This window comes from Lynx canadensis, chromosome C2 (assembly GCF_007474595.2).
Source record: "Lynx canadensis isolate LIC74 chromosome C2, mLynCan4.pri.v2, whole genome shotgun sequence".
In the NCBI taxonomy this organism is placed as follows: Eukaryota; Metazoa; Chordata; class Mammalia; order Carnivora; family Felidae; genus Lynx; species Lynx canadensis.
In genome coordinates, this window is record NC_044311.2 from 90,478,383 (window position 1) to 90,504,249 (window position 25,867).

The following is a 25,867-nucleotide window of genomic DNA, read 5'->3' on the forward strand; positions in this document are numbered from 1 at the left end:
TCTTTTCTTTAATAGCTTCTGGATTTTGAGTCCCGGTTCTTTATTCCAAAATTATAAAGAATTCTGCCCGCATTTTCTTCTAGTATTTTTATGGTTTTATTCTTAACACCTAAATCTTTTATCCAGTTGGAATTTTTCCTAGTACAAGGTGTAGGTTATGGATCCAAATTTATCTTTTTACAAATGGCTACCCACGTGTCCTAGCTCCACTTATTAAGATCCCTAGATACCACCTTTATCATTAAAACTAATTTTACGCCATTTGGGATCATAATAGAAAAAGCTCTATAATTTGTCAGTTTTATCCAGAATACCATTGCAAGGGAAATTAGCTCTCCAGATATGATCTATAACTCTGTGTTACTAGAGCAGAGTAAACTATAAGTAACATAGGTAAAATGTAAATGTATTTAAACAAGCAAACACAGCCCATGGGCCTGCCAACAACCATGGAGGAAACTGGGAGAAGTGGGCCTTGCTGAGGGAGCTCGTGGTGAGAGTCAATGTTTGCATTGCAGACCTTACCTGCCTGCCTCCGGAGCTAGGACTGCAGAGGGGCCCAACGATGGTGTTCCTGGGACCCCTGGCTGTCACCCTGTTGCCGCCCAGCCTCACACTGCTGGTGTTCCACCTGTCCAGCTCCCAGGATGTCGTCACTGAACCTAGCAGTGAGCAGCAGCTGTGCACCCTGAGGGAACACCCCACTGTGGCCTTTGCAGGTGAGAGCCACTTCCCACTCGGTCCTTTTTGCAATGGCTGTGCCTTGAAGGACTTAGGTCTGAACTGAGCAGGGTCTCTTTGATGTTGGAAGTCCTGGGATGTTCCCCTAGGGATAAATGTTAGAAGGATGAGTAGCCATGGGCTGGAGGGGTCTGATTTTAGTCTCCAATTTATTTAAGCCTTCCATCCATGTTTACCTGGAGGAGGAGGGTGCCTTGCTCTGGCATTCCTGCTAGGAGGAGGGGTTGCAGGTACTCTGGGTAGAGTGGACAGGGGTTCATCGGCCATCTCAGCTCTAGCTCTTCTGAAAGCATGAGTATTTCTTAGCTTCGTTGGGGGGCCAGAATGAAGATGACTCACTCCTTAGGAGGTGCCTGGAGATCTCTGGAAGGCTTCCTTCTGCTCTAAGACAGTTGCAGATGCCTGTCTTCAGGGCCCTGGGAACCCACAGGGAAACGGGTCCTTGGTGACTGATAACTCCCTCTGTCTGTCAAGGGAGGGCATGAGAGTGTCCTGTTAAAGTGTTTCCCAAACTGGGATTTGTGACTCACTGGGCGTATTCTGAGAGGCCTATAAATTCTCAATAAGGGTTTCTAAAATTAATACATACAGTCGATGATAATAGAAAACCAAAACAAAACATAAATACCAGAACATGCGGGATGTTCTCCCATGACCTGTTGGCCAGTTTGGGGCTCCCTGGTGGTGCCACATCAGCACTTCTGAATCCGTCACCTGCATGGCAGCTCACACTGGGATCTGCGGATGTAGCTTCAGAGGTCCCCAGGTTCTTAAGTCTGATAGACACCTGCCCTATTTCCTCATCACAAGTACCCTGGCAAGGAGGCAAGGCAAGGACTGTCCCATTTGTAAAGGGAGGGCTGAGGTGTAGAGGGTGGGAGAGACTTGTCAGAGGCGGGCCTTCACGTTGGGCACCCAGTGCTCTTTCTACTCCCCGTGGCAGAGCGATCGGGGCTCCACCTTCTAGGTGCCACGGGCAGGAGGGTGAGGAGCCGTCCTTGGGATTCCACACAGCTAATCGAGAGGGCAGAGATGGAAACCAGAGCAGAAAAATAAATGCCTGAGTGTGAGGCTGGCATGGGATTTGGGGGATAGGAGGGGTGGTATGGATAGGTGTTGGGGTTAGCAAGGTGGGGAGGCTGGGGCGGCTGGGAAGTGTGGGATTCCCAGCTGTGGGCTGGCTCCTGCCTCCGGGAGGAGAATTTGCAGCTGTCTTCTCAGTGCCGTCTTGTTTGAGCTGGGATCCAAGGCTTTGAAGGCTTAAGTGGATTAAAGTAAATTAGCAATGTCCTTAAGCCTACAAAACACGCGTACACTCTCAGACTTCTGATGGCTCCCAGCGTGCTGGTGGCTGTCACTGAAGGGAAGGACCAAGTGCGGGACAGAAGGAGCGGGACTCTCAGGGCTATCCTCATCTTGGATGCCCCATGGCAACTCCTAATGAACCATTTCCTCTGAGGGGCTTTGCTGGAGGCCACTGTTGGCCTGGTGGATTCTTGGGGCAGGTACAACGGAAGGAGAGCAAGAGAATTTCTGTCCCCCAGCCAGGCTGGTCTGTACTGGAGCAAACTAGATAGGCGGGTAGGGGTAATGGAGAGGTGGAAGATGTGTTCCTTGAATGCCTGGCTTCATTCCCACCATTTTTTATCTTAAGGTGTATATTACTTGAATGAAATAACCTCCTTCCCCACCCTCTTTCAGAATAGAGGAATGAGGCTCAGATTGTCATGGAGTAACTAAGGAATCCCCTTAGCCCCAGCAAGCAGAGATGTCCGTCATCCTAGACTGACAGCCCTAGAGTGTGGCATCATCTCTACTTTTCCTCCCCAGCCCTCCTGGCCTCCCCTCCACTCACCTGGGTCTCCGTTCTGACAGCTTTGGATTTTCCTATCCATTCACCAAATTGTTATTGGGCCCTACTTGAACCAAGGACAGGGCTAGATGCTGTGGGACTTCAGAGGTAAGAGTTTCCTCTGGGTACTCGAGTATCTCTTGTTGTTCCTTAAAGATCACTCCCTTTGGTCTGCCAGTGCAGTTGGTCCTGCACTAGGACTGGTCCTCTTGTCTCCCCACACCCTTTAGTACTGGTGAGCACATACCAGGGACTCAATTCATGTTGGGAACTGTGTTCTGGGTGATGCTGCCGTTCCAGAGAGGTTGCCCAGTGCCAACCCCCAGCTTCCAGGATCCCCTCAGATGTTATATTTTATTTCTGACTGATCAGTAGGCTTCCAACTCTGTAGCTGTGAGTTGCCTTCTCCCCTGACACCTGGCTGATCTGTGAATAACCCCTAAATACCCTAGAGGACCTGCCAGCTGCAGAGTCTGGCAGGCGTTTTTCCATCTTGTAAGGTTAAATTTTCTCCTTCTTTTAAGGGGGGCCCACCTGTGTCTCTCTTTGGCCTGCACGTTATTCCTTCTGCCACGGCATGGAATTTCTAGGAGGCAGGGAGAAGCCAGGATGGAGTTAACACTGACAGTGGTTAATCCACAAACTGGGTAATTGAATTGACTATAATTAAAATCACAGGCGCGTCATGGAGAATGTCATTTTTCTCTTAAAGTCGCCATCCAAAGCCTTCCCTGCACACGGAGCTCAGAACGTGCTCGGTGTTTTAAAGACAGGTTTCCCTCTGGTCCTGTTTGCCTGTTTAATAAGAGGAAGCTGGCTCCTTTCCCAAGACCGCTCCCCCAGGATCAGCGTGCTGCACCCGCCTGCCTCTCTCCCCACTCGCCCCTTTCCCCTTGCCCTTGTCAGTTACAAGAAACTGGAAGCGGCCGTCACCCTCCACTCCTTCTTCTGCCCCTGCCTCCCATTGTCTTCACATCTCCTACCCTGTTTCATCTTCCTTTCCCTTCCCTGCCCCAGGGAAGGGCCTGAGTGAAGACTGAGCTGAGAAGTCCCCACATGGAGTTTCTCCTGGTTTGCTGCACACCAGTCATGCCACCCCTTCCCCTGTTCAGCTGCCCACATCTGGAAGACCCCTGTCGGAGGGGACAAAAGGAACTAAAGGGTGACCCAGTTGCTACCGTTGGGGAGCACTCATCTGATGGTGACAGGCAAGCCCTCCATATCTTCCCCACCCCCACCACAGAAAACAGGCTTGAGCACATTCAGAGTGACAAAAAAATACACTGTTAACAGAATAGACAAGGTAGAGAGAATATGGAGCAAAATAAAATCAGGGTGGAGAGACTGTGATCCAGGAAGTCTTCCTGGAGGAGAGTCCTTGGCTTAGTCTATAAAGTAGTATACTATTCTACCAGGATTTCTGAGTGTGGCCCTGAGGTCAACTAAAAATCCAGCTTACCCGACTCCTGATCCACTTCTTATACCGATATTGCCCAAATGCCATTGCAACTTCATGGTAATTCTTGCTAACCTATAGTCCCCTGCTGAGGACAGAGGCAGACCCAAGGGGTTTGTTACATTTTGCTGTAGAATTTCTTTCTTCTTCTTTTTTTTAATCATGCATATCACAGTTTTCTGAAAAACATCCAACTCACAAAACCTCAAGTTCTCCAGGGAGCGATTAAGTGTTTGCTTGTCGTGCAGAAATGAAGGGCTGCTTTTACTCTGTAGTGGAGGGATAATGAGCAATGATTTATTTCCCCTGGATTACACACACACACACACACACACACATGCACACACACACTTCTCTGGGCCTTCTGTGAGCCAGTTGCTAATAGACTGTGGGGAGAAAGCACCGGACCTCACATTCCCCCCTCATCTTTTTCTCCATTGGCATGAAAGTTCTCTGCCCCATGGTTCTCTGGCTCTCTCATTATTGGTCAGTTCCCTCCCATCTATGAGGCAGAGGCTGAGGAGTGCTATTAAGGGGTTCTGGACCAGGATGGGAGAAGTGGGTCTCCAGTGGAAGGGAAAGAGGGAAAGTCAGCGTACCCTGACGTACCATCCCCAGGCGTACCTTCCACAGACCACTGCCCCATCCATCCAGAGGGCTGTGAGATCTCCTTTCTGCCCACCAATCTCCATGGAAGACTTTGGCCTCGGCTGGGAAGCTCCTTCGTTGGAGACAGGGATAGACAGGGATAAACCCACCTTCTGTTTCCCACCTCCACGGAAGCTTGTTTGAAAACTTGGTTCTTCTTGTACAGATGGGAATTGTGGATTGATCCTGCATTTACTCAGTTCCTTCCAGGTGCTGGACACAGCCTAGAGATCTAAGAAGCAAGGGCTTCCCTACCCCCCAGGGAAAACAATGGGGATATACACCCAGCAATATGGGGGCTTTGATGGCAGTAAAGTAGAGGCCTCACCCAGGCTTTCGGGAGTCAGGGAAGGCTTCTTGGAGGAGGTAGGGTGGGGATGGGGCTGAACAGGAACTGTTCCACTGAGGGAGAACAGAAAGGCAAAGTTTGCAGGCTCTGGTGGGATAGATCTGCACAGTGTTCTAGTTTAGTATGGCTGGAGCAGTAGTTTGAGGGGAAATGTAAAATATGAAGTATGATTCTTTCTGTGGCACTAAATAATTAATGTGCCAGGCATCCAAACTGGGAAGACAGTGCAGAGCCCAAAGGCCTTCATAAGAGTTGAGACTTTTTCTGGGGTCAACTGGGAGCTATTAAAGGGTTCTAAGCTGCAGAGCGACAAAACCAGATTTGCATTTTAGAAAGATCGCTCTGGTTGCTATGTAGGAAATGGACCGACCAGAGGGGCAGGAGTGGAGGCCAGGTTAGATAGGATGCTCCTGGCACCAGGCCAGGCAAGAGATGATACTAGCTTGGATGGGGGTAGGGTACAGAGGGCAAAAGGGATGGATTTCTTGGAAGTGGGACAGATAAGATTTCTGAGTGTTTTTAAGTGCTGGTGAGGGTTTAGGGGAGGGAAGGATGATTACAGTTTTCCCTTTGGGCAGCTAGGGGTTAGGTGGAGCCCTTCTCTGAGATAGCGGACATAGCAGGAACAGTGGCGACACCCCCACCCCCTCTCCCCCAGCTGGCTGCTCACAGAGGGGGCAAGTGGAACCCAGGTTAAGGGGGTGCCAAGACTGCTTCCGCCTCACCGCTCGCTGATGTTAGCCCTTTCATTGTGGGGTCCAGTGCTGGCACAGCTGGTCCAACAGTAACTGGAATGCCTGCTTCTCCCTCCACCAGATCTGAAGCCGTGGGTCTTCAACTTCACCTACCCTGGAGCCCGAGACTTCTCCCAGCTTGCTCTGGATCCCTCCAGGAACCAGCTCATCGTGGGAGCCAGGTAACGAGGTGCAGGAGGGTTGGTGCCACGAGGGGTAGTGTGCTTAGGATTGGATGGAGGGAATGTCATTTGGGATGAGCCCGCTATGGGCAGGCCCTCATCCTGGGCCCGTGTTCCTCTCTGCCAGGCCCTCTCTGTATCTGAATGTCTGTCTCCCACAAGAGGAAGCATTAGTTGGAGCAAGGCGGGGAGGAGGGTGACCTCTAGACCCCCAGATTCCGTGGCTGGTAGTTTGCAAGAGCAGGAACATCTGCTGGCCACCTTCTACCCCGCGTCCCTACCCTGCTTCCTGGACTGCCCAGGCAAAGTCCTCCCTGAGAGCTCCATGCAGGGAAGGTGCCCAAGAGCCCCCTGCTGGCTGGCTGGCCGCCTGCACCTGGGATGCTGGACTCAGGCCATGGCCTTCTTGTATGAAGCACCTCACTTCCCTCCCTGTTGCCTAATCTTGTTTAGCCTCACTATTCTGGCTCTAGGGAGGGCTTGTGGAGACCTTACAAAATTGTAGACTCTTAGCTCTAGTAGAGAAGGGAACTTAGAGATGGTTTACTCCAGTGGGTCTCAGAGAGTGATCCCTAGACCAGTGGTACCAACAGCACCAGGAACTTGTTAGAAATGTAAATTCTTGGGCCCCACCCCAGGCCTGCCGAATCAGAAACCCTGGGGGTGGGGCCCAGCAATGTGTTTTAGCAAGCCCTTCAAGGTGAGTCTGAGGACTCCTAGGTTTGAAAATCACTAGTCTAATCTAACTGCCTTCAATTTCAACATGAGGAGGCAAGGGACAGGAGAGGGGAATTGACCTTCCCAAGATCCCATTGAACAAGACGACAACAGAGGATGGGGCTAGAACTCCTGTCTCCTTACCTCTGGGCTAGAGTTTTTTTCTGCCAGTCCCTTATCACCTTCGACTGCACTGGTGTTTTTCAGAAGCTCTCCACCCCAGATGTTCAGATTCAGCAGGTCTGAAGGTGGGGGAGGGTGGCCACTAGGTTGGGCAACCCCAGGCTATCCTTCGTGGCTTACCAACCTTGACCTTCAGGTTTTCCAGAGTGTACCCACCCCCTATTTACATTATGAAAAGGAAGCAAGCCAAGCAAAGCTCTGGACAAAGACCAGAGGAGCTGCACTGCTCTTAGGATACTGACCTCTGAACCATCTGTAAAGTCTGGCTTCCAGTCTTCTGTGTTGCCAACCTCTCAGGACTGTTGTGAAGCCAGGGCTGAAAGCATTTTTTTAATTAACTAATTATTTTGCATCAGTGATATGAATGTGTCATGGTAAAACATTCAAAAAGTACAAAAGAATATACAATGAAAGACACACACACACACACCAAACAGGACGCCTTCTTGGAGGCAGATCCTGCGATGAGAATGTGTCCTCCCAGAGGTAATCTGTGCTTACGCAAATATACAAGGGTATAGGCTTTATTTTTCCCAGCAAATAAAATACCGTTAACCCTTGAACAACATGGGGGGTTAAGGGCACTGACCTCCCTCCCCTTCCGTGCAGTTGAAAATCTACCTATAACTTTTGGCTCCCCAAGCCTAACTACTCAAAGCCTACTGTTGGTTGGAAGCCTTACTGATAACATAAATGGTCAATGAACACATATTTTGTATATGTATTATATAATGTGTTCTTACAACAAAATAAGCTAAGGAAAAAAGTGTTATTAAGAGAATCATAAGAAAGAGCAAACACATTTACAGTACGGTATTGAAAAGAAATCTGTGTGTAGAACAAACTGGAGTTGTTCAAGGATCAGCTGTAATGGTTTTACTTTTTATTTTCAGATAATTATGGATTTCCATGCAGTTGTAGGAAGTCAGTCCACATACCCTTCACCCAGCTTCCCCCAGTGGTGACATCTTGCATAATGACAGTGCATTGCAGTTAGGAAGCTGACATTGAGACCATCCTTCTCCCTTATTCAGGTCCTGCCAGTCTCACAGCTGTACTTCTTTAAACCCAAAAGGATACCACTGATGCCTCTGCTCTGAACCTTGTGGACACATTTTGAAAACTGCCGGTCTTTCTGTGCCAGCCATGTGCCAGGCACTATTTTATGTATCATATATGTAGTAAAGCATCTAAAGCATATAGTAAATCAGGCATGTAATAAATCACCTAACCTTCACATGAACGCCGGGCAGAGGGTTCTGTAATTATCCCTACTGTATGGATTAGGAAACTGAAGCTCAGAAGGGTTAGGCCGCCTGCCTGTGTTCTCGCTGCTGTTTCGGACCCACTCTGGGGCTTCCCCACACAACAGGCATGCCTTTTCCTGGCATTTTGAGCCTGGCTGTGTCCTCAGAGACAGGGGACAGTCAGGCAGGACATGGTGCCTTGCACCCCTCACAGCAAATGAAGTGGTTCCTCAGTTTCTTCTCCCCCGTTCTCTAGGGAGAGAGAACTTTCCTTCCTCCTGTCCTTCTGCCTGACATTCTCCCTCTTCTTTCTGACCCCCTAGGTCTCTGGAATTCAGCTGGGGATATTTTTTATTTATTTATACCCTGCCTTGTTCCATAGGGGATTTAGGGGCAGGTCAGGCTGAAGAGATTTCTCTCTGTTCTCGTCTCCCAGAGGAGCAGACTACGTTGCTGTGATAAACGATCTTTGATGGGATAAAAATTAATAAAGTGATGCAATGTTTCCCCTAATTTTTTAAAGCTGTGAGCAGATGCCTCTGTTACCTGAGCAGACAGCTGGGGCAGAGTCCGAGTCCATCTGTTCTCAGGCCAGGAGGGAGGGGGTGGGGAAGCTCTGCAGGGCAGGGGGCTGGGGAGGGACAGTAGAGGCCTGCAGCCAAGGTCAATGGCGAGGCCTGTCCAGCCCCAGAACGGCAAAGAAGCTAAGCGGCGGCTGGGCCTGGAGCCAGAGCTGGGGACAAGAAGCCTCCAGGCTGAAGTGTCTCCTTCAGGCCCCTGGATTCATTCAACAGGGACCCCTCCACCCCCCATCTCCTCCTGGCCCACTCCACAGCGTTTCCCTTCAATTCTCTTCTCAGTACAGCTGAGGTAGGCCAGAATGTTCTAAAGCAATTATTCCTAAAAACCTCAGGAACCAAAAGGGGAATGGCTAAAAGAAAATGTTAGAAGGAGAGAAAAAAAATTCTTAGGGAAAACCAAGACTTTACATCTGTTTGATATTAATAAAGCCTTTTAACATGCACCACACCATCCCCTGTCTCCACAGTCCTGTGAAATGAGAAAGACGGCGTTAGTTTCTCCATTTTACAGACACAGACACTGAGGCCCCCACAATGTCCCCAGAAAGTAGCCAAGCTGGGATTCTCCCTGCCTCCGCTGCAGGGTCTACTCTGTGAGCCTGCAGCCACTTTTGTGTGGCGTGTTGACTGTGGCCCTGTCCCCCTCCAAGTCTGTGCATAGTGATAGTGGGCTTGTGGCTCCAGAGTCCAGGCAAAGCAATTTCCTCAGTGTCCGACGCTGTGAGTACTCGATGGGTGACTAACTGAGGTAGTAGTATCATTATCACTGCTATTTAAGGCCTTTTTAAAAATTACGACTATATTATTTTTAGAGCATTTCTAGGCTGACAGCAGACTTGATAAGAAGGTACACATGTTTCCCATGTGTCTTCTGCTCCCATAGCCTCCACCACAAGAGGGGTACATTTGTTGTCGTTGAAGAACTGCATTGACACATACATCATTATCACCCCACATCTATAGTTTATATTATGGTCTCTTAGTGTTGTACATTCTGGGAGTTCGGACAAAGGTATAATGACATGTATCCAGTGTTACAGCGTCATACAGAGGAGGTTCACTGCCCTAAAAATCCTGTGCTCCACCTGTTCATCCTCCCTCCCCTCAACCACTGATCTCTTACTGTCTCCATAGTTTTGCCTTTCCCAAAATGTCATATAATTGGAATCATACAGTGTATAGCCTTTTCAGATTGGCTTCTTTCACTTAGTATTATGCATCTAAGTTTCCTCCATGTCTTTTCATGACTTGATAGCTCATTTCCTTTTTGCTCTGAATAATATTCTATTATCTGGATACACCACAGTGTATTTATCCATTCACCTGCTGAAAGGCTTCTTGGTTGCTTCCAAGTTTGAGCAATTGTGAATAATGCTGCTATAAACATCCATGTGCAGGTTTTTGTGTGGACACGTTTCTTTATTTAAGGTTTTTGAGCAGGAGGCTAATGTGATGAAAACAGTATTTGAGGCAGATGAGGCTGGCAGCCCCGTGTGGGCTGGGGGGGCGCAGGAGAGGAATCGTGGGGGCGCTGAGGGGGCCACTGGGGCAAAAGCGGACAGGGTGATCCAGGGAGGGGATCATGGGAAGGTCAGATCCAGAGTCACCACAGGCAGGGGCTGCGGGAGATGAGGAGGCAGACAGGACTCCGGGGGCCCCAGGCATGGTGTTAGGAGAGATGGCTGGTCTGTCTGAGGAGGGGAGTCAGACAGGAGTGGGTCTGGGTGGAAGGAAGGAGATGGTGTGTTTAGGCTCCTGCAGGAGCTCCATGAGGCATCACGTTTAACAGAAGTGGGCTCTCTGGCTGGGAGGAAGGTGGTGGGGCTGCTCCCTGGACCTGCCAGGACAGCCAGGGAGCAGGGACGGTGTGGGCTTCAGGAGCAGACAAGTCTGGGCGTGAATCCCAACTCCTTCACTTACTGTCTATGACTTGGCCAACCTGTTTCCTCATCTGTAAATGCAGTTTTCCCTCTCCATTCATGGAGTTTCTGTGAGGGTTAACAGAGCCAATGGAGATAAAACTCTCCCAGGGGGTTGACCCACCACAGGCCCTCTGCAGTCTGCACCCTGTCCTGGCACCTTATGAAGCTGGAGCCAGGAAGCTGCTTCCTGGGGACCTGCCTGCAGAACCAGCTTGATTTATGATTCTTGTCTCTGTTTTCACAGGAACTACCTCTTCAGACTCAGCCTTGCCAATGTTTCCCTCCTTCAGGTACATTTGCCTCCCTTCCCTTCCCTTTCTTTGTGATTTCCCCGGTATTTGGGAGCTGGGGCTGGGGTAGCACAGGGAGCAAGGTTCAGAATTCAGCCCCTATGGTTGAAAACAGGAGCCCCATGCTCTTTTCACTGGCCGTGGACTCACGCTGGCTTCCAGGTCTAACAGCCAGGAAGGTATTTGGAAGTGAGGGTCACCCACATAAACATGGAGGCACACATGGGGCTCCTGCATTGTGCAGGGGAACTGCTGACGAGGGGAGAGAAGGAGCACCCAAGTGAGAATGACCAACTGGCCTTGTGTGCCTGAGACTGAGGGGTCTCGGGATGCAGGACTTTAGGTGCTAAATCTGGGAGAGGATTGGGCAAACTGGACTGGTTGGTCATTCTAAGTCTTACAGAAAGGACTGAGTTTTGGCCTCAAGAGAAAGGGTATCCCTGGTTCATTTTTTAGCTTGGCCTGAGTGATCCCATTCTAACTCAGCGTTTTCACTGGACTGTGATTGATTTATTATCTGCTGCCAAGAAGGACTCCCCAAGCATAATTCCCTAAGTGCTCTAGGAGGCATTTTAATGGGACTCCTTGATCCAGAACATTTATCCCAGATTGAGAAACAGATGCCAAACCATCTCTGCAGAGGCGGAACTTTCTAGATGAAAGAAGTCCATCTCTTCCTCAATGAGGGGAAAGCCTCCGTTCTTGTGTCTAGGAGGCTTGAGTATTTGTTGTGCATCAGATCTGAGCTGGGGGAGGAGGGGTTGTAAGACAAGCAGAGTCTCTGACCTCTAGGGCTCACTGTATAGCCAAGAAAAGATGGTGAGTGATGCATCTAACCTAATTACAGAATGGTTAAAGGAGGCAGTCAGGTGCTGGATGGTTTGGGGTACAGTTTCACTGCAAATGGCATTCGGGCAAGGGGACACCTCCTTGGTGAGCTGTTGTGACATTCCGGTCTGACCTTTTCTAGCTGCACCTGGGTGTATACCCCCCTGGGCCATTGCAGCTGACTGCCAGAGGGGAGTTATAAGGGAGCAGAAAAGGTCTGACCATCAGAAGGGAGGAACTAGGGCAAATAGAAAGGAAACACCATTCATTCATTTATGGCTCCATCTATCCTTCAGTCCTTACCCTTACCAGCCAAGCTGCCACCCATTCATCCAACTACCCACCCAATTAACATTTATTGAGTACCTACAGAAGGCTGGGTCTGGTTGGAGGCATGGTACTAGGCATTTGAGATCCAAAGTTGAATAAGGCTTAGTCCCTGGCCTCGAGGAATAAGCAGATGAGATCACAAAGGATTCCCTGTCCTGGATGGGATTTCTGTGGCATGATCTTGGGGCCTGGGCTAGAGTAGCCTCAGTGACCTGCCAGCTTGATCACAAGCAGCCCATCTAGAGCCTACTTACCAATTGACATCCACAGAAAATGAAACCAAGTTGCCAAGCGCAGCAGGTCAGGGCCTGGGGAAAGTGGGCGCAGAGGTGGTTCAAAGTGGGTGAGAGGAAGTGGACCCGGGCGGGGGTCCTACCCTGAGCTCAGGCAGTCGGCTTTTTGTTAGGTTCCCAAGGTCTGCAAGTGAAGATCTTCTAGGAGCAGTAAAGTGGTCCCAGAGAGAAAGAGAAACAGATGCCGTGCAAAGCATGCAGGGAGGGGTGAAGTCTAGGTTCAGTGGTGGCACTGGTGGCACCAGAGGCACTAGAAACCCATCAGGCTCAGCATGGTCTGCAAAGCCTTCTCGGAAAACTGCCCTTGGCCTGGAGCTTGAAGGATGGGGATTTTCCAGGCAGCTCAGGAGGGGACACAGAGGTGTGAAATAGCATGGAGCACTGAGGGACCTGATGGCAGGATCATTGGGTGTGAGTGGGAAAAGGGTGGGAGATGAGGCCTGGGAAAAGAGAGAGACCACTTTGCACCTGGCCTGGTGCAGAGAATGGGTTAGTCAGGGGAGCCTGTTTGGAGGCCACTGCAATAGCTCAGGTGAATGATGGGGAAAACTGAACTAAGGCAGGGGGTGGGGATGGAGAGAAGAGGGAGGAAGATCTGCAGGTGATGGAAACACACAGGGTCACGCCATCAAACAGCTCCAGGGCACATCAGGCACACTGTCTTTTGCATGAAGGAGGAAGGGAAGTTAGCAGCTCTGGGGGGCTCCGCCAAAGGCTTGGCCCATGGTGGTGCCATCCAGGGCTCTGGCTTACAAAGCTGGGTAGCATAAATCAGGTTGGGAATGAAGCTAGCCTGGCTCTTGGCAGTAGTTCTGCCTTGGTTGCCCAGTAGAATCACCAGGAGAGATTTGAAAAACACTGATGCTTGGTCCCAACCTCAGAGATTCTGACTTGATCAGTCTGAGGTGCATCTGGGAACCGGGAATTTTAAAAAAATTTTTTTTAAACGTTAATTTATTTTTGAGAGACAGAGAGAGACAGAGCATGAGCGAGGGAGGAGCAGAGAGAGAGGGAGACACAGAATCTGAAGCAGGCTCCAGGCTCTGAGCTGTCAGCAAAGAGCCTGATGTGGGACTTGAACTCACAAACTGTGAGGTCATGACCTGAGCTGAAATCGATGCTTAACCAACTGAGCCACCCAGGCGCCCCGGCACTGGGATTTTTTAAAGCTCCCAGGTTCTTACAGCACGCAGCCAAATTTAGGAACCGCTTCTCTAGGATGTCAATGCCTTTTCTGTAGGTGCTGCCTGCCTGGTTTGGCTTCTGACAGTTGGCCCACAGTTCCCGGGTCCCATACCTTATCAGATGTTAGGACTCTCTGGCTTGATGATGAGGCCTGACATTTGGTTCAAACCTCTCTGTGTTGAGCTGGCCTCTGCCGTGGGAAGATATCTTATGCTAACCCCATAACTCGCACTTGGAGCAACGGCTCAGCTGCAGGGGCTTCTCTGAAGGTTGCTGCCAACCAGCCACAGGTACACTAGGAATTGGTTTCACCACCTTCCCAAGATGTCTCTTTGGGGCCTGATCTCAGGAGTCTAGACTAGATTTTTCCATGACAGAATAAGGAGAGGATTTCATGTCCACATCCCTACCATAGTGGACTACCATCTGACCACAAAGGGGAAGGAAAGGGAGAGAAGTTAGAGTGGGCTGTCCAGCATTCCTGGGCAGACTGGAGGTGAACCCCCGGCTCAGGCCCCCTGGTCTATCATCTGGCCTGGTGAGAAAGCCTTGACTTTTGACCACAGAAGCCTGGCCTCCGCAAGTGCCCTTCCATTGCCCTATTTGGGGCTTTGGGGTTCCTGCTCATAAGCTTTCAGTCCTCAGCATCTGCTATCACAATTGCTTACAGAAACCAAGTGCTAACCAAGAGCTGACCACCAGTGTCAGGAGGAGGTAGGACCCAGCCCTCCAAGCCAGCTTCCTCTACTGTCCATACTTCCTGGGGGTGCAAGGCGGTAACTCTAAGTTACAGCCAAATGATCCACTGACTCCAAGGAAGGATTTAACAATGCTTTATTGATAGCTTAAATAATTAACATCCCTTTAAAAAAATCTAAATACAAACAGTTTATGCAAACCAGTGTCCATTAAAAGGACTTCTAAGTGCCTAACCCCTATTAAACAGTTTATGTAAACTACTATTCCTTCAGGAAAATCTAAATACCCAGCCTCCTTCCCAATTCTCCAAGCACAAGAGGTGAGATACAGGTAGCAGCACAGAGGGCAGTGCATGAACGCGTGCATACCTGTGTGTGTGTGTGTGTGTGTGTGTGTGTGTGTGTGTGTGTGTGTTTACTGCTGCTTGCGGTCAGGAAGGGGAAATAAAATCAGCTCCTCTGTGATGGTTATTTATCAGTGTAACCTGAACTGGTTTGGAGAAAGAAAAGGTGGCGAGTGGTCAACAGTGTCGGGGGGTTGCTGTGTGATGAGCTATCCTGGATTTGGCAATTTTCTGGCCTTTGCCAGAGTAGTTCAGGGAATGATGTGTCTGGAGGCCTAATTGCAATGGATTCATGATCTTGGGCTGCTAGATGTCCTGGAAGTGCAGAAACACGGACTTTTTCTACACATACCCCATCAGGATACACGTGGGGCTTTGTTGGGCCTTGGCAGACAGTGAAGCTGATTCTGAGCTCTCTTCTAGTTATCTCTACATTCTCCAAGCTGGTCTGGCAGCTCTCAAGTTATTTGAAATCTAAACTCTCTGCTGAATGGTGGACCTAATGCTCAGAAAATGTTTTAACGATCAGCCATTGTCGCTGGTGTCCAAGGAACTTGCTGGGTCTGCAAGGAGATTATCCAGGCCCTGGCCGTCTTGCCTGCTCTCTCCCGTAGCAGAAAACCATACAGTTACTCTGTTACTGGAGATTGCCGTATTAGAATTTCTGGGACAGTCCTAGTTTAAAGCTTTATGCATGGCAGATTGATTGATCATACATGTATATCTCTACTCCTTCACAAAACCCCACTAAAAGGACAGTGAGGAATTTTAAAAGGTATAGGTCCACAATGACAGAGAGAACAAAAGAGACATCAATGGAGAAGAGATTAAACATATTTTAGGGAGATGGAAAGTGGATGGATAGTCATAATTGACTAGGCAGAACAGAACAGTTTACAGAGGAAAATATGGCAGAGAAGCAAACTGATCCCAGCCCTCGGAAGGGCTTAGAAGTTGGGATGTTGGGTATTGTGGAATGTGAAGATGAGGTATAAGGTGCGGAGGGGGGGGGGCAGTTGAAATTGTCTAAATTGAGAGATTGTAATCCAGGGATTCTATCCCATCCTACACAGCAATCCCTTCATCCATTTCACCCCTTCCCCAACAAAGAGAGACTAAGACCCTTACTCTAAAGAGCCAACTGGTGAGTCTCCAAATTTGGAGACTCCAAGAAAGCTGAAGGACACTAATGGGGTATGGTGCTAGAACAATGTTTCTCTTCTTTCTCTCTTTATGCAATTTATTTACTGAAGACACCTGGTCATTTGTCCAATAGCGTTTTCCACAGTCCAGATTTTTCTGATTGCAAATCCAAGTGGTACATCTTAACATGTTCCACTATTCTCTGTATCATCTGTAAATTGATGCTAGATCTAAAGACTTTATTCAGTTTAGATTCCAGCAAGGTTACTTCATAAGTGTTTTGTGTACTTTTTTTTAGGAGGTATGTTGTATATGATTTTCTCTGTGTTTTTTTTATTTTTTGTATTTTTTTTTTAATTTTTTTAACGTTTATTTATTTTTGAGACAGAGAGAGACAGAGCATGAACGGGGGAGGGTCAGAGAGAGGGAGACACAGAATCTGAAACAGGCTCCAGGCTCTGAGCTGTCAGCACAGAGCCCGACGCGGGGCTCGAACTCACGGACCGCGAGATCTTGACCTGAGCCGAAGTCGGCCGCCCAACCGACTGAGCCACCCAGGCGCCCCTGTGTTTTTTTTAAATGTTAGCAGCCATTGATGATTGTTTCCCAGATCCATTAATGTTGTGGGGGTTACATTGTATTAGTTGGACTTCTACAAAGAAAAACTTCTCATCTCCTATTTGGTTACCCAATGATAGAGTCATATAGGAAAAGCAGGGTAAATGTTTGATACTCTTCCTTTATCTACCACCTTTCAAAGAATGAGCTGTTTTCCTAGTGTCTGTGATGATCAATTAATCTTATTCTTTTATTATTATTATTATTATTATTATTATTATTACAAATTCAAAATCACTTTAAACACTATTGATGTGTCTCAGTCCATTGCACTTATCTTTCATGGCTATGCCATCTCTTCCAGGACAAAGCCTCTTCAGGTTGGTTCCTGGGTCCTTTGACATGATGGCCCTTTTGCCTTTGGTTGCATCCTTGCTATTTGGTGTGAAGAGATGCTCCAGGCTCACCTTGTACATTTCCTAACCTCAGACCCGGAGTCAGCCATTACTCTAAAATGCCGGTTCCTTTCAGTGGGAAATGGTTAGTTGATTTATTTTAAATACAAACAAATAGCCCCAAATCACTAGACATTTGAAAAAAAAAGCCTATAAAGTGAAAGAGAAAGATCAAAACAAACAAGCAGAAGGAATGAAGAAAGGTGCAGGGACAATTAGAGAAATATAAGAAAACATCTTAAAAAGTAATTAGAAAAAACTCATTGAATCTTCTGATATATAAAAATATATTTTTTAATATACTAAAAATGTGATTGGAGAAATAAAAATCGAATTGAAGAATATAAGATGAAGTTGACTAAAAATCTCCCTGAAATTAGAACAAGAAAAAAATAAGAAATCACGAACAGGAGAGAAATAACAGAATATTAGAGGATCAATGCACAACACCCATCACTTGGTTGGATTCATAAGAGTTACAAAAAAGAGAACAGAGGAAAAGTTGAGGAAGAAATTAAGGATGAAATAACATAAGAAAATCTGCCAGCATGGAGGATGAGGCTTCACACTGAAAGGGCCGAGTGAGTTCCCAAAAAGGTCATGCACTAAGACACCTCAGTTGGAAAATTCAGGATATTGTAATGAAAGAGAAGATCCAAAAAGTTTCTAGAGCCTAAAGAAAAAGAAAAAACTAGAAAAGTTGGGGAATAAGAATTACATCAGACTTCTCAATCGCAACACTGGAATCTAGAAAACAGTGGGGGAATGAATGCCTTTAAAATTCTGAGTGAAAATTATTTTTAACCTAGAATTCTATATCAAAGCTATCAATCAAGCATGGAGATAAAATGAATCAGACATGCAAAAATTTTTATCTTTTTAAAAAAATTTTTAACGTTTATTTTGAGAGAGAGAGAGCGTGCACACTCCCATGCATGTGGGGGAGGGGCAGAGAGAGAGAGGGAGAGAGGGAATCCCAAGCAGACTCTGCACTGACAGTGCAGAGCCTATCGTGGGGCTCAATCTCATGAACCATGAGATCATGACCTGAGCCAATATCAAGAGTTTGATGTTTAACCCACTGAGCTACCCATGTGCCCCAATGAATTTTTAAAAATTGATCTATCATGTTCCTTTTCTTAGGAAGATAGTGGAGATGGGTTTTACCAAAATAAGCAAGTAAATCAAAAAATTGGGAGACATAGGATTCAGTGAAAAGGAGAGGAGAGAAGGTAAGTCCCAGGATAACAGCCAAGCAGGGAAGCCCCAGGAGCAACCAGTCCACAATGGGGCAGGAGGCTGGAGCCTAGGGACAGAAGAAAGAGGATGTGACTGAATAGATGATCAGAACCATTTGTGTTTACATTTAATAAATGATATCGAGAAGGATTTGTAGCAGCTGTTGGACATTGACCAATAACTTGGTCATCATTCCTGGTATTCCGGTAACAGCACACATTAACATTTCAGGATCATATGAGGAGGGAATTTGAGTCCTGGTTTTTTTGGAAAACCTTCTGTGGATACCTTCTGGTAAGATCAAGAGAGTATCAGCATCCAAACTTGCAGAATGGGAACAATAGCTTGGAAGAAAACTCTGGAGACCAGAGTGGAATATTCTTTAAGAACTGTGGTATCACCGAAACCCTGGGTGGTTCAAAAAATGATACTCTAAAACAAGCAAACAAACAAAACAAATGAGCACTGACAACCAAAGAGAAAAGTGATTCAGAAGAGGTGACCTCTGAATTCAAAGGAGGTTTTGGAATAATTAATTTTGCTTACATTTTTCTTTGTTGTACTCATAAGATTGATAGGTGATAAAAATTGTAGGTCTCAGTAAGAGCATTTTGAATAAGTTTACATTAAAAATTTAAGCAATAAAGGATTTGATTGGCAGCATATTTTCTTTCTTGTGTTTCATATTACAATCAATGGTGTCTTACATTCAGTGAAATCCAGGGTACTGACTGGTAGTAGTGAACAATTTTTATATATTCATAATAATGTAAATACTGATGATTTTAATTTAAAATTAAATAATTATATTAATATATTAAATTAGTTTAATATTACATAATTATAGTGGGAGGATGAGGAGAAGGGAAATGTATGTGTGCTTTAAGGTGGGGGGAGAATGGGATGGGTGAGTGGGAAAAATCTTCACCGCCATTAACAGGAAGTAAGAAGAAAAAGTCTGAGTTTGATACATATTTTCAAGAAATTGGATTAAAAGACACACACAGAGAGAAGCAGCTAAAAGCATTGAAAGAAGTTGTCCTTAGGAAATGGGATTGGGGCGGAGGAGGAGTGAGTTGTTGGGGTTTTTTTAAAATAATTTTTTCATATCCTCTAACTTTTTCAACTCTGTGCATCATTACTCTTTTTTTTTATCATTACTTTGATATAAATAATTTTTTAAATAAAATAAAAATTTTAAAAATGACTCAAACAAGCCTGTTCTGTGCTGTTATCATTATAAATATACATATTCTTTACAGGCCATATGTTCTAACTTTGGGTTTGAGAAATCTATTCACTGTGAGAAGCTGCAGGATGTAACGGAGAGAGCTCAGCTCTGGTGTCAGCTATCTGGGTTTGCATCTTGGGTCTGCTGCTTACTAGCTTTGTGACCTTGGGCAAGTTGTTCAACTTCTCTGAACTTTATTTTCCTCACCTGTAAAATGAGCAGAAGTCTAAATGTTTTAGCGGCCGCAGTGAAGATCCAAGAGAGGTGTGTCAGTCCCTGGCACAGAGCCTGTCCGGGTGTCTGCTTTTCATTTGTACATTTGTACATTTGTACAACTGCCCCACCCACCCACCCAATGGAAATCTCACCCCCTTATGAGCAAGGCCCCTTTGCCCACCACCACCCCCCCCCCCCCACCCCAACAGCTATCCACTGTCCAGAGTCTTAAGCCTGGACATCTACAGTGTCTATGGGTCACTGCTCTTTTCTGGCCCCAAAGGCCCTGAAGTTGCTTGTTTATGTCCCTCTTCTCACATCAGGCTCAGCCAGGGAGCTGATGGGGTCCGGAGGGTGACAATGGCTCCATTGTTCCTGTCCAGATAAACCTCATGGCTCTGTGGCCAGATGCCAGGGTCATGGGCCCTCCTTCAAGGTCTGGGAGCAGAGGCCTGCCTGAGCTCCAGGCCCGGCATGGCAGGGTGAGCCCAGCCTGCTCAAAGGTCTGATGGAGGCATGACCAACTTGCCCCCCCGGCTCCTGAATCCAGGGTCTGCTGGAGCCAGCCCTCCCTCTGCCCCACAAAGCAGCCATCTCAGAGCTGTGGGTGGATTGCAGCCTGCTGCTCCCTCTTCAGGCAACCCCCCTCCACACCCCAACCCTGGAGCTCTGCAGGCAGGGACTTCACGGCTAGAAGAAGCTCTGTGAGAAATGAAAAGCAGATGGGGTTTTTTCCCCCCTGTTTGGATGGAAGACCTGCTTGCTCAAGCCTCCCTCTCCTAGGACAGGTAGGCAGTTCATGTTTATACATGTGACCCAGAAATATATAATGAGCCACACACCAGGGCTGTTGACATTGCCTGGACCTGGAGGGTAGCAATCTTCCTTCCAGATGCTCTTCAGAGGCTGGGAGGGAAGTGGAGACAGAATAGGTGAAGGGGAAGAGGGGTTCCCAGGTGGGGAATAGCCCTCTCCTAATCCCATGGACACTTGGAAACATGAGGCCCTGAGTGAAAACTCTGTCCCCTAGCACCCCCATGGTGCATCCCGTAATAGAGCACGAGTGATACTACAAGGGAAACCAGAAGGGAAGCAGACAGCACAGAATCTGGAAGAGAGGTAGCAATTAAGAAATAGGGATCCCAGGGTCGCCTGGGTGGCTCGGTTGGTTAAGCGTCCAACTTCGGCTCAGGTCATGATCTCATGCTTTGTGAGTTCAAGCCCCACATTGGGCTCTGCGCTGACAGTGCAGAGTCTTCTTGGGATTCTCTCTCTCCCTCTTTCTTTGCCCCTCCCCCACTTGCATGCGCTTGCTCTCTCTCTCTCTCTCTCAAAATAAATCAATAAATTTTTTTAAAAAGAAAAAAATAAATAGGGAGCCCAAGGTCCTGATACAGCAGGATAAAGAGAAAAAACACATAGAGCCTTTGAATCAAGAATGAGGGTTCCAATTCCTGCTCTAGCACATGGCAGCAGTAAGTCACACAGAATCTGAGTTTCTTCATCTGTTAAGGAAAAAAAAAGAAAACACTTTGCAGGATAATAGTGGGAAAATTAAATAGATCTATCTCTGAGGTTTGCAAAATCTAGCCTTTCTTCCCACTCATTTGAGAGACATCTGACACATAGGGAGCACATTTTCCATCTCGGGCTCTGGGTCTGGGGTGGTTCTGAAGGTCGTCCTTGGCCACTTCAGCTCCCTGGCTGACCTGGGGAAGGAAGGACAGAGAGTCCTGGGACAGAGCTGCATGGGGGTAATTCAGCATGAGGAAGTTGTTACTCTAGGCCTCCCTGACCCAGGCAGGTGGGGAGGGACTGAGGGCACATCCTTCTTAAAGGTCTCTGAGTAAGGAGATCTGGCAGCCCTCTGGGTCCGAGCAGATGTGGTGAGGGGAACCCTTACCCTGCAGGCTGTCATTGACCCTTTCCCAGCTTCCGGTCCACTCCCGACCCTGACTGCTGCCTGCCCCGGCCGCGAGTGCCACGGCCATATGATGTCTGTGTGCTCCTCCCGCAGGCCACAGAGTGGGCCTCCAATGAGGACACGCGTCGCTCCTGCCAAAGCAAAGGGAAGACTGAGGTATGTGGCCCTGGTGGGTGCAGGCGTCTGGCTTAGAGCTGTCAGGTGTGTGGTTGTGGGGATGGAGGGTCACCATGTGGGCACGAGGCTGCCTGTGTGAGAAGCCCAGCCTGATCCGATTGGGCAGCGATGCAGCCACCTGGCCTGGGAGGGAGATGTGAGGGCAGGGGATGTCCACAGATGCAACCTGAACTTCAGAGCAGGGCACATCTGGGGCAGAGGGGAGTGCTTTCAAATGTCTGTGGGGCAGTGGTGTGAGGGAAAGACACCCAGCCCCACACCTGGTGTTCTTGTTCCTTTATTACTTCCCCTTCTTGCTTCAGGAGGAATGTCAGAACTACGTGCGAGTCCTGATTGTCACTGGCCGGAAAGTGTTCATGTGTGGGACCAATGCCTTTTCCCCAGTGTGCTCCAGCAGACAGGTGGGGCCCCCTCAGGGCAAGACAAACTGAAGGGGTCACAAGAGGTTGTCTTTCCCAGGCACTACACAGCCTTGGGGTGGGTGGCCAAATTTAGGCACACACACACACACACACACACACACACACAAAAGAATGTCCAATTAAATTTAATTTCAGATAAACATCAAATTATATTTAGTGTAAGTATGTCCCATGGGAGATTTGGTATACACTTATACTAAACAATTATTCATTAGTCATCAAAAATTCAACTGGGCCTGCTATATTTTATCAGTCAGCCTCACCTTGGAGGGTTCTGACTGGGATGCAGGGAACAGAGGCAGATGGAGCTCCTGTGACTCAGTCTCCCCCCTCCATGATGGCTGCTCCCTCAGGGGGGCTATGTGTGGGGGAGGGAGTGAGGAAGAGGTTGGAGACAGAGAAAGGCCCCGAGAGACCAGGAACCCAGGAGGAAGCAAACTCTGGGGTTGCAGGGGAGAACAGGGAGCCCCTGGGTGTCAGGGAAAAGTGCCCCTATCTGCCCGTCGTCCCCAGGTGGGGAACCTCAGCCGGACCATAGAGAAGATCAATGGTGTGGCCCGCTGCCCCTACGACCCGCGCCACAACTCCACAGCTGTCATCTCCTCTCAGGGGGAGCTCTACGCGGCTACCGTCATCGACTTCTCAGGTCGGGACCCCGCCATCTACCGAAGCCTGGGCAGCGGGCCACCTCTTCGCACCGCCCAGTATAACTCCAAGTGGCTCAATGGTAAGGGGGCACAGCCCCGGGGGTGGGGGTTCTCCTGCCAGCCAGCCCACCTGACCCCTATCAATCCTCCTTCCTTCCCAGCCTCTGAAAGGGCTCACACTTGCTTCATCAAAAAGCCCAGAGGCAGGGAGATATTTGCCCAAGGACCATAGCACATCAGAGATGGACTCCGGATGAAACCACAGATGTCCTGAGTACCCAGAACAGATGAAGGGGAGGCTGTGAGGGCAGAGGAGGAGTTAGGAATTAATTAGGAGAAAGGGTTATGGGAAAGAATAGATTGGGAGAGGGTGGTATGAGTTTCAACCCCCTGGCGTTGAATTCCAGCTTCTCCCCTGACTGGCTGTGTGGCCTTGAGCAAGTACTTGACCTCCCTCTGCCACAATGTTCTCATCCATAACAGGGGGATAATCATAGCACTTAGCTCATAGGTTGCTAAGAGGATCCTATAAAGTGCTTATAATATTGTCTGGTATGCAGTGAGTGCTTGGAAGCACGTGTTAACTATCATTATACCTGGACTTTGCACTGGAGGTAGGAACAGGGTTAGTTAGAGCGCCCAGGTCCCCAAGCTGGCCAGGGTGTCAGGATGCCCATCCGGGGAAACGGAAGTAGTAGGTACTCCAGACTCTGTCCCCTTCCTCCCTGCTGGCCCGACCCACTCCTCCTCTTCTGCCCCCCAGAGCCAAACTTTGTGGCAGCCTACGACATCGGGCTGTTCGCCTACTTCTTCCTGCGGGAGAACGCGGTGGAGCATGACTGCGGACGCACGGTGTATTCTCGTGTGGCCCGAGTATGCAAGAATGACGTGGGCGGCCGCTTCCTGCTGGAGGACACGTGGACCACGTTCATGAAGGCCCGGCTCAACTGCTCCCGCCCTGGCGAGGTCCCCTTCTACTACAACGAGCTGCAGAGTGCCTTCCACCTGCCTGAGCAGGACCTCATCTACGGGGTCTTCACCACCAACGTGTGAGTCCCTTGCCCTCTGCCGTCCCTTCCGGTCCTCGCAGCCTGGTGGGAGTGGGCAGATCCCTCTTTGAGCCTTTGTTTCTCCTTCTGTAAGATGGGGAGTGCGTGCCTTCCGCCCTGGGTAGTCTGAGTGTAACAGCACTCCATCCGGTCTTAAGGGTTAACTTGCTCCCGGATAACGCACTCCTTACTTGCTTGTGACTTGCTGCCTCTGGAGTGGTAAGCACTTATTCTAGATTGCCGTGAAGGGCAGGCCTAGACCAGATCTGAAGCAAGTAAATGGAGCTGGATTATGGCTCTGTGGAGGAAGAAATTGCTGGTGGTGAAAGGGAAATAGCCCTCCTAGGGGATGGAAGCCCGGCAAGCTCAGAGGGAAGTCTTTCTGGTCCCTTCAACCTCAGGACTCCGTGAACCTGCTAAACCTAACCAGCAGAGTGTTCTGGCAGTCCTGATGGCACTGGGAAACACAGGCTGGGAATTAGAACCCCTTTTGTTTCCTGGGTATAAGGAGATCATGAGACCCTGCCCCCACCGCCTCCTTCTGTGTAAAGGCTGACCCAATCAGGTGATTTTCTTATACAGAATGCTGAATGGGCAGCACAGACCAAGGAACACATCTGTAGTTCAGGATGCTGCTGGGGCTTCTTTGTGAGGACCTCTGAAACATATGCACCCTAGACTGGTGTTTGCTTACCCTTGGCCCCAGGTAGCAGGGATTGGATGAGGGCCAGGCTGGCTATAGGAAGGACGGTCTGAGGGGATGCACAGGGATGGGAGGAAAGCTGGGAAACAGGATCAGAGAGGCTATCCAAGGCAAGGGACAGACATGCAGCATAGCCCATACAGCCATGAGCTGATAGCCAGGACTTAGTGACCAGCCTGGCAGTCAGCACCAGAAAGTGGGCAGCCATGAGCAAAGGGCAGGAGCTTCTGGAGAGGCATTGGGGGGAAATGATGACATTGGTATGGATTGTAAGGAGCTTATGTATTGTGTGCCTTTTCCATGCCAGGTGTGTGTCATGGTGGGGGGTGGGGGGGAAGCAGGGATGCCATTAAGAAAAAGACCTGGTTCTGCCCTTAAGAAGCTTACATTCTAGAAATAGTGGTTATTAAACACCCAGTTTTAACTGTGATAAATGCTACAAAGGGCAAAGGCAGTGTGCTGAGAGCCTCTACCAGTGTGGAGGGGTGGTGATCAGGGAAGCCTTCCTGTAGGAAGTGACATCTACAGGATGAATGAGAGTTAACTAGGAAAGAGTTTGGGGGTGGGAAGAAAGAAATGTTTGAGGAACTTAGTGGAGACCAGCATGACAGGAGCCTGGAGGGTGAGGAAGAGGAGAACACGAGAGGAGGCTGAGGGGCTGGGACAAGAAGAATTATGTCCCAAAGACCTTACAGACTGCTTAAGTGTTTTGATCTTTATTCTAAGAGCAAGGGGAAATTATTGAAGGGCTTAAAGCTGACCAGAGACTAGCTTGGATGTGCATTTTGAAATGTTTGCTGTGGCTGCTGTGTGGAGAATGGATTCCAGGAGACTGAACAGGCTATAGGGAGGCCAGCCAAGAGGACAACACAGCATCCAGCAGGAGATGAGGGTGGCCGACCCCAGATGGGGGCAGGGGGGAAGTGGACACAGACTAAATGCAGAGAACAGAACTGGAAACATTTGGGGGAGTGGTGTAGCCTCTGTGACCTGTTCACATCAGACTCATAGAAATACCTAATTCTGGGACTGAAAGGGTCTTAAGAGGTCATCCGGCTCAGGGTATTGTGGGATGCAGCATGAATCAGTGGTTTGATAACCAGCTTTAAAAATAAAATAAAATGAAGACAGCAGAATGGAATGGAATAAAAGTATCAGAGTACAATAATGTATTTAGTAAGGGCAAGTATTGTTTCATGAAGATTCTTCACAGATGTGTGTGCTCATGTGTGTGCTATTCTGAGTTGTAATATGAAATGTATCTCTTACAGTGGGCTGTGGCCGGAATGTTTGAAAAACACTAACTTTTTTGAGCCTCCCACTGGAGAAGGGAAAGGGATGAGGAAGTAGCACAGAATGACCCCCCCAGTGCTTCTCGTCAGGGGGCTTCCCCCCGCCCCGAGTTTCCAGAGTGTGAGGGCCATATCTCCTCCTCCTGTGACACCCCATGGTGTGGGAAGCACCAGGCTCACCCAGGTCCTCGGCCAGCCTCGGAGCCAGGCCACGGCGTGACGTGACAGCTG

At 48.6% G+C, this 25,867-nt stretch overlaps 1 protein-coding gene across 1 annotated transcript in view; it reads left to right on the top strand.

The window, feature by feature from the left end:
- The first annotated feature begins 524 nt into the window (after positions 1 to 524).
- SEMA5B (semaphorin 5B) overlaps positions 525 to 25,867 on the top strand; it is a 40,137-nt gene continuing 14,794 nt past the window's right edge. Inside the window, exons 1-7 of the mRNA XM_032594745.1 lie at positions 525 to 719; positions 5,863 to 5,962; positions 10,857 to 10,902; positions 21,440 to 21,502; positions 21,826 to 21,924; positions 22,459 to 22,672; positions 23,356 to 23,641. Of these exons, the coding sequence (XP_032450636.1) occupies positions 566 to 719; positions 5,863 to 5,962; positions 10,857 to 10,902; positions 21,440 to 21,502; positions 21,826 to 21,924; positions 22,459 to 22,672; positions 23,356 to 23,641 (962 nt within the window). The 5' untranslated portion in view covers positions 525 to 565. The remainder of the gene's footprint in view (positions 720 to 5,862; positions 5,963 to 10,856; positions 10,903 to 21,439; positions 21,503 to 21,825; positions 21,925 to 22,458; positions 22,673 to 23,355; positions 23,642 to 25,867) is intronic.